At 43.8% G+C, this 9,253-nt stretch overlaps 1 protein-coding gene across 1 annotated transcript; it reads left to right on the plus strand.

Annotated features, from left to right (window-relative positions):
* The first annotated feature begins 1,396 nt into the window (after positions 1 to 1,396).
* Positions 1,397 to 8,425, plus strand: LOC102944187 (toll-like receptor 2 type-2). The gene is made up of 2 exons (XM_037897441.2): positions 1,397 to 2,189; positions 5,708 to 8,425. Exons 1-2 carry the CDS (start codon positions 2,174 to 2,176, stop codon positions 8,068 to 8,070), a joined length of 2,379 nt encoding a protein of 792 aa, XP_037753369.1. The 5' UTR covers positions 1,397 to 2,173; the 3' UTR covers positions 8,071 to 8,425.
* The last annotated feature ends 828 nt before the right edge of the window (positions 8,426 to 9,253 follow it).

Genomic DNA, 9,253 nt, shown 5'->3' on the forward strand with positions numbered 1-9,253 from the left:
GCATTACTCTGAATTACTCTGCATTTATTAACATTGAATCTCATCTGCCATTTTGTTGCTCAGTCACCCAGCTTTGTGAGACCTCTTTGTAACTTTTTGCAGTCAGCTTTGGACTTAACTAGCTGGAGAAATTTTGTATTGTCTGTAAACTCTGCTACCTCACCATTTATCCCTTTCCCCAGCTCATTTATGAATATGTTGAACTGAACAGCACTATTCCCAGCACAGATCCTTGGGGGAACCCCACTCTTTACCTCTTGTCATTCTGAAAACTGACCATTTATTCCTCGGCTTTGTTTCCTATCTTTACAGGTTTCAGAGTAACAGCCGTGTTAGTTTGTATTCGCAAAAAGAAAAGGAGGACTTGTGGCACCTTAGAGACTAACCAATTTATTTGAGCATGAGCTTTCGGTCCCTGAGAGCACCTTCCCTCTTAGCCCATGGCTGCTTCCGGGAGGTAAAGAAGAGCATGGGGCGAGTGAAAGGGGAGACACAGAAATAGATACAGCGAAGCCTTTCCCCTGAGTGCAGTCCCCGTGAAAAGCAGGGTTCGGGGCCACCTACACGGGAAGCAGAGTGATGACGGGCTGGGTGGGAGGACAACCAGTGCCTGGCCACAGTTGACTTCGCCTGGCAGACTGTCAGAAAAGGGAGAGGGGGCGAGCGAAGGCGGGAGGAGATGCCGGGAACGGGGAGGGAAGATGCAGGCAGCGAGCGGGGGAGGTGCTGGTGGCCATGACTGTCTCCTCTGCCCTCCTAACGAATGTCCCCGGGCTCGCTGCCGAACCAACCCCCCCACCCCCCGCCGCTCGGGGCCCTCCGACCGGACAGGCGGCTTCTCTGCGCGCGGGCGGGGCTTTCCCGGAGCCCTGCGGCGCCCGAGCGGCCCCGCCGCTGCACCTGCCCTCCCGCGGGGACAAGCCAGAGCGCGAGCGGGCGCCGTCTGGGGCGCTCGCGGCCGGCCGGCGCGGAGGAGGCTGAGGGCGAGGAGGGAGCCAGCGCGACGACTTCGCCCCCGCTACCCACCCAGTGCGGCCGCAGGCGGGTCCCGGGTCCCCAGGGCTTGCAGCCCCCAGGCGGGAGGAGCGGTCAGAGAGGGAAAGAGTAAAGCAGCCTCTGCCCTGGGGTTGAGTCTGGTCCCGGCCTTGCTGGGTCCCACAAAACGGGCTCCCCGCGGGCCATATTGGACAGTTTACAGCCCTGGCTTATTGGTTGATGGGCACCTGGTTTGTAGGAGCTCGTTGTTCTGCGGGATATTGGTTTATTAGACCTCTGATCACCGCCCGGAGAAGCCCGGAGTTGAGGAGAGGTGCCGCGTGAATCACACGCCTGCCTAGGTAAGGTAGAAATAATAATCTCTCTCGGGTTGGGCCCTGGGGCATCTCTTTATTTATCTGACGTTTTTCCTGCCGTGCCCATCGTGGTCAGACCCAACTGGTTCAGGCCTTTGCATGTTTGTATGATGAATGTAACCGTATTAAGTATGTCAGCAGTTCTCCTCCATACAACTTTAGTGTAGATGCTCTAGTTGAATAGTAACAATTTATACTAGCCCTTTTAGGACCTGATCTTGTGTCTGTGAAATCAATGTCAAAATTTCCATTGACCTCAGTGCTTCAGGGTCCCTAATAGAACGGTTAACATTTATTTTTAAACGTTTAGGTTAATAATAGTTTCCTGTACTATATTTAGTTTGCGGAACGTCGGCACATTTCATTTTTATTGTAATAGTTATTAATTGATATGAGCACTTATAGGGCCCCGAAGACATGGTTAGTGAGGGGTATGGACTATTCCTGAATGTGGTGAAAACATAATGAATGTATCTTGACGCAGCTAACAAAACCAGGATGTAAGCAGACATTGCGACCAACGGACAAGCTGTAGAGGGAGTTGAATTATAGGGGATCCTATATAGCCAGCAAAGGAGGCTGTTCCAAAGAAACAAGAAGAAGAGTAGGGATGGTGTGCTTAGCTATGACCCCCTTCGAAACTATGGAAAAGCTATAGCATCTTGAAATGTAAGAAGGTGCAAATGGTGAAAAGCCTAATTTTTTTTTAGCCATTTATGGATGTGAAATTAATACTCCTGATAAGAAAAAACTGAAGCTTTTGAAATGTGGGTGCTGGTGAAGACTCTTGCACATCTCCTGGATGGAAAAAAAAAAGATGAATGTCCTGTGTTGGAGGTATGGGTGGAGAGAAGCAGACCTTGATGTTGGAAATCGGCAGATGCAAATGTATGCACATTGGTCACATTAGGTGTAGAGATGGAAATCATCTTGAGAAAGTTATTAAGGAAGGAATAGTGGTGGTGTTTGTAGTAGGGGACGACCACTAAGGAGATGCATGGATGGTGTGTGGCAGATCACTGGGTGGTCATCTGCTGAGTGTCCTAAGTTAGTGATGGATTGTGCAGGCTTCTGAAAATTCTGCTATGATGTCATTGATATTCAAACCTGTAAACACTCATGCACTTGCTTAACTTTATTCACACAAGTTGCCGTATGAAAGAAGAATCACACAATAATTACAGTTAGACTGAGTGAGTGAAGATAATCATGTCTGCAGAATCAGGTCTTGAGTCTGTACAACAGCTTGCAAATTGCAAAGTTAGTTCATACCAAGTTTACAGTACAGACATTAATGTGTCTCTCCCTGCAAATATTTGATTGCTGCTAGTTGTTTCTGAATTTCTACCTGACAGTTCTTTTTAATGGCATGGATTTCTTTCCAAAACAATGATGCTGTGTAGGGGCAAGATAACATTGTTACCTTGACCGGGAAAAACCATTAAAAAAGCCATGACTATGGTCAAGATCTTAAATTTAATTACTAGCCAGAAATACGAAAGTGAGGGTAGTGGCAAAAATTGAACACAAATGAGAATGGGATTTTCCCTGGCATTTCACACAATAACACAGCCGAGAGCAGAAGACTGGGAAAAGTGCCCAGCATAATGCATGTTAAAGAAAAGCTTGATTGTTTCAAATACATGAGAAGTAACTCAATAATTCTTTCCCCTCCATGCAATTTGCTCCACAGTGCATCCAAGTGAAGTTTCAGTTTAGGCTACTGACCAAAGAAATGCTGGTGACTGTGGAGCATGGTGTCTGTAGTTGAGTCAACTAGAGATTACCACCTAGTAGCTAGCCATTTCCTTACTTTTTTTTGTCCAGAATTTTCTACATGTGAATAACTGCCCATATTTGCCACATTACTCAGTGTTTTCTTTTGAATTTCCTCAGCCATTTAAGAGGCAAAGAGGGTTCTTTCTGCATTTTATAAACTGGGTACATTTGGGATTCATGAAATTGAGGGTCTGATTGTAATCCAGCTTTTTAATTTTATGCCCCTTCCCCATCACTGTAGTGACTGAGCAACCTAATATCATTGAGATAAGCCCATAGTCACAGCAGAGGGTAGGGAAAGCTGGAAGCCCCAGTGCTGACCTGCTCCTTTTCCAGAAGTACTAGACAACTGGGCTGAGAACAGGGGAAAAGTTAAAGGGGAAAGCGGCTCCTGTGATACCCCCCAGCTTGTTGGCCCTATGTATTCTTTGCTGTTGTGACTTCCATGGCTGTATCAGGAGCATAGCTGAGCCTAGAGAAGCGTGAATGATGTAGTCATATCCAGTGATGAGCTCCAGAAGCTCAAGAACCGGTTCCTTCACTCGCTCCGGGTCTTTGGCACTTCGGTGGCACGTCCTTCAGTTCCTCCGGGTCTTTGGTGGCACTGATGGACCCACCGCTGAAATGCTGCCGAAGACCCGGAGCGAGTGAAGGACCCGCCACTGAAGATCCGGATCGAGTGAAGGACCCGCCGTTGAAGTGCCGCCGAAGGCTCGGAGCGCCGCCGGGTCAGTAAAAATTCACATGGGAGCCTCCCCAGCCAAGAGCTCAGGTGGGACGGACAGGACGGTCCCGCAGGCCACATCCTGTCCGTCCTGCCTGAGTTTCCCCACCCCTTTAACAACCGGTTCTAAACCAGCTTCAAAATTTAACAACCGGTTCGCGTGAACCGGTGCGAACCGGCTCCAGCTCACCACTGGTCATATCTCGGGACTCTCCCCCCATGATTTCCACTCTGTGGCCAAAGTTCTAGCAAGCAGCAATAATAGGAAAAAAGGAGGGATGGGTGAGAGTGGTGGGGGGCCTCGTGGGTGGGGAGAGTGTCCTAGTGTGGGGCCAGGATGTGGTGGTTGAAGGGAGGGGTTGAAGAAATGTACCCTCCCCCAATATATAAAATAAATGCACAAACACTGATGATTCTATCCCTTTAAATAACCATAAGACTAGCACTATTTAGGAACAGCACAGGTGAAGGTTTAGGCAGCTGCTTTCTTAATCCCCTGGTAACCTTTTCTCTGCTCTTGTTGTACTCACAAGGGCTATGGGAAAACGTGGAGGTAGCCTCTTTCCAAGCACCCTATCCTAGTTTCTTTTTGGTCTATGGCTGGTGTTCTGCTATGTAGCCGCTGACAAGCCTTAGATGGGGGAGAAGGAAAGAAGAATGGGGGACATAGCCATCTGCACTGTGGAGCTGGGGAAGGCAGAACAAAGGACTCTGTTGACGGCGAAGAATTTACCAGTGTTCTTTCTACCTGCTCAGACAGGGCCTACAGTAGGCTGGGCTAGCAGTACATTAGCCATGCCACTCCTGACCCACAAACACTCTCATTTTGCAATGCTGGTCATTTCCTGTAAAAAAGCTGAAAAATGAGAGCCTAAGTGGGGCAGACAATGAACAAGGAAGAGCGGCTGTCAGCGGTGCTAACCAGAACATCCACCAGAGGAAGAGGTGCTGGCAGCATAAAGTCACCATAGCCTTCTCTCTGCTGAGGGTCTGTAGGAACCAGTGCTGCATCAGTGCTGAACCCTCCTCTCAGGGATTTATTGTCAATAGTTACAAATATTGGTTTGTCATCACTGTCCATATACAATATGGTAATGAAGGCCCTGCACAGACACCTAGGAAAAGGCAGTCCCTGTGCCCAAGACTTCACAAGCTAAAAAGTCAAAAGCCAGCTGAAGGTTGAGGGAAAGGATTACAACACACACAATGCCTTTTCTTCATTTTCAAAGAAACATTATGCAGAAATAGTGACATATCTTGAAAATAATTTTACTATTCAATAAGCTATTTCTACAAGATATTAATTGTCCCCAGCTCTCATTGACTTCAATGGGAGCTGAAGTGCACAGAAAGTGTAAGCACCCTACAGCTCAAAATGTGTACACAAAATGAAATCTGCAGATTTGTGGTGTGGGGGGGAATAGAGGGTGTTTTTTTAAAAAGCAATTTGTTGGTACCTAGCTATTTATTGAGCATAAAAAGGACAAGGCCAGTAAATATTACATTGTTATTAGGTTTATGAATGTTTGACTAAAGTATTCACTGATCTGTGAAAGACTGGTTCAGGTAGTAATTAATTTGATGTTTTTCATTCCAAAGTTAAACACAGCAGGAACAGAAAAAGGAACTGAAAGCCAAACAGGAAATCATTCTAGCACATTTATGTACAATCTGATTTTCTTGATGTAATATTTTAAACACTTGATATATTTTTCATGTTCCAAGGGCTTTACAAACAATAACTATCCATAACACCTTATTGAAGATAGGCCAGTAGAGACTATTTTTCAAGTTTGGCTTTTTTAACACTAATCATTCATGTTATGCTTATTCTGTCTCTCTTAAATTTTAGGTAAAATCATGCCTAACCAACTCTGGAAAGAGTGGATCATCTACCTGGTCATAACGGCAAATCTTTCTGAAGAAAAAGCCACAACGCAGGTGTGTCCTTCCTGTGACGGCACTCATTTCTGTGACTGTTCTTCAATGAATTTAAGCACCATTCCTTCAGGGCTAACAACTGATATCACGGGGCTAAATCTCTCCTGCAACAGCATAAAATATATCAGAGAAACTGATCTGCTGCTAGGTGTGAATCTGAGAGTGCTGCTGCTGCAATCTAATCAAATTTGGACAATAGATAAGGAATCATTTATTTTCCTTGGAAAATTGGAGCATTTGGATTTATCAAATAATAAGTTGACTCACTTGTCACCCATTTGGTTTAGACATCTTTTTTCCTTACAAATCATAAACATACGGGGTAATTTATATACAACATTGGGGGAGAATCCCTTGTTTTCTAATCTCAAAAATTTGAGATATCTGCACCTGGGGAATAACCAATCCTTTTCTGCTATACAGAAGCAAGACTTTGATGGAATTACAGTTCTTGAGCAACTTGAGATTGACGGTCAAAGGCTCAAGCAATACGAGTCAGGGAGTTTGACAACAGTTAACAGCATAAATCATGTCATCATGAACATAAATGATGTTCAGGTGTTATCAGGGATGTTAGAGGATCTTACAAATTCTGCAATATGTGTAGAACTGAGACATATAGCCTTCAATACAGCTTCTGAATCTTCATTACTGGAGCCAATGAGTCGTTCTGTCATGGAGAAACTTGTGTTTAAAAATGTTTTGTTTACAGACGCAAGCACTGGCAAAATGTTAAACATCTTGGTGCACGCTGAGCAATTGTTGGAGCTGGAGCTGGACAATTGTGTACTGCAGGGAACGGGACGCTGGCAAGACCCAATTAAAATAAAGAGAAAAAGCCCCATGGAAGTCGTGACAATACGGAGATTAACTATAGAAAAATTTTATTTGTTTTCAGATCTTAGCAGTTTGAAAAATCTTATAGGTAACATTACCAAAATCACAGTTGTAAATACCAAAGTCTTCTTGGTGCCTTGCAGCATTTCAAGACATTTTTCCTCACTCCTTTATCTTGATCTCAGTGAAAATTTGCTTGCAGATCCAAATTTAGGACATTCATCCTGTGAGGGTGCATGGCCCTTGCTGCAAACTTTCAATTTAAGTCAAAATTCATTGGGTGATTTAGAAATGACAGGTCGAAGTCTATCTCATCTAAAACACCTTACTCACCTAGATATTAGCCAAAACAATTTTGGTGAGATTCCAGAATCGTGTCAATGGCCAGAAAACCTGAAATATTTAAATATCTCAGGCACTCAAATACCCAAAGTAACAACCTGCATTCCTCAAACTCTTGAAGTTTTGGATGTTAGTAGTAATAACCTCAATGATTTTAGATTAAAGCTACCACATCTTAAAGAACTCTACATTGCAAAAAACAAATTAAAGACCTTGCCAGATGCTCCATTTATTCCTAACGTAGTAGCCCTGAGAATCAGCAGAAACAAATTAACCAGTTTTTCTAAGGAAGAGTTTGGATCATTTAGGAAAATGGAGACACTGGATGCTGGTGACAATAATTTCATCTGTTCTTGTGAATTTCTCTCCTTCATTCAATACCAGGAGGGAATAGCTAATGTCTTGGCTAACTGGCCAGAAAACTACATCTGTGACTCTCCGTCTTCTGTGAGAGGACAGCAGGTAAAAGCTGCTCGGCTTTCGCTGTTTGAATGTCACAGAACTTTGGCCGTGTCCTTAATTTGCATTCTGGTGATCTTGGTAAACCTGCTTATTGTGATCCTGGGCTACAAACTTCATGTGATCTGGTACATGAAAATGACCTGGGCTTGGCTTCAAGCAAAAAGGAAACCCAAGAGAGCATACAATCAGGACTTCTGCTATGATGCTTTTGTTTCCTACAGTGAAAGAGACTCAGAATGGGTTGAAAACTTAATGGTACAGGAACTTGAGAACGCTATCCCCCCATTTAAACTGTGCCTTCATAAACGGGACTTTGTGCCTGGGAAGTGGATCATTGACAACATCATTGACTCCATTGAAAAAAGTCATAAAACTCTGTTTGTGCTGTCAGAGCACTTTGTGCAGAGCGAGTGGTGCAAGTATGAGCTGGAGTTCTCGCACTTCCGCCTCTTTGATGAGAATAATGATTCAGCAATTTTGATCCTTTTGGAGCCCATTCAGGAGCAAACAATTCCCAAAAGATTCTGTAAACTGAGGAAAATAATGAACACAAAGACCTACCTTGAATGGCCTCTCGACGAAAATCAGCAACTGATATTTTGGTTTAATTTGAAAACAGCATTAAAATGCTAGAAAAGGTCTGTCAAGACTGAGCCAGTAATGGGTCCACTATAACAGTCTGATCCCATTACATTTGCAGGATTAGACTCCTAAATTTCCCAGAAAGCTGAAAACACTGGAGTTTCTATGTGGTGTTGTGAAAACAGTTTGTAATCTTTTTACATTTTGTTTTGGCCATTTATTGTCTCCGCATTTAATCTACAGTCATGGAATTTGTGTTAAGGAAATATACGCATCGAGGACTTAAAATTGTTTAGAGATTTGTACATGTTGCCTCTACATACATGTCTGTAAAAAGGCTGTAGTGCAAGAACATGCAAAATCTGGTGCAATTCTGTATTCTTTATATAAACCATTTAAAATCAAATGTAGTCATCCTATTTATTTATATACTTAAGATTATTTTTTACTAGCACCCGCTCCTCAGAGGTATTAAGGCACCCGACTCCTTTTGAAATCAATTGGAATTGGGCACCTGAATACCTTTGACAACCTGAGCCTAAGTGCCTGCCATGTTATTAGACTGGCAATGCAAGGTCATTGATGGACTCCATTGAGTCTTCTACTCTTCACTCTTCCCTGGTTATGGGGCCTTGCTTCAGGTATAGTTCTTTTAGGGTGGGGGCGGGGTTGAGAATGGTAGTCTGGTTACTTTTTGTAAAGTAAACTAATGTAAAGAAAATAAATCCAGAGTTATAAAACATGTAACCCAAGGAAACATTTGGCTGTTGCTCAGATTTGTTGTTAATTCTTTCAAGGCCTGATCTAGCTCTCATTTAAATCAATTGGGAAACTTCCCATTTGACTTCCGTTGGAATTGGTCTGTACCCAGGATAAAAATGTCAAAAGTCCCTATAGCTATATTTATACTGCAATCACAGAGTGCAACTGCAGGTTCTGTACATATACCCAAGCTAGTTTGAATCTAGCTAGATCTGATCCTGCAATCCTGAAGCCACGGGAGCGTGCACTTCAGCGCAGGCTATGCAAACTCGCCTCAAACTCTGGATAACTATTCACAGGGCTATCCTATGCTGAAGCACGTGCTCCCAGGACTCAAGTTAATTAGATTAAAGCTAGCTCCAGTCTCTCTACCTGAGCTGCAATCGTACCTGGGATTACACATGTGTCAGAGGTTGGATATACTATGCAATAGAAGCATATCCAAAAGTGACTTAGGAGCCTCAGTCCTATT

Source organism: Chelonia mydas, chromosome 4 (genome assembly GCF_015237465.2).
Source record: "Chelonia mydas isolate rCheMyd1 chromosome 4, rCheMyd1.pri.v2, whole genome shotgun sequence".
NCBI lineage: Eukaryota > Metazoa > Chordata > Testudines > Cheloniidae > Chelonia > Chelonia mydas.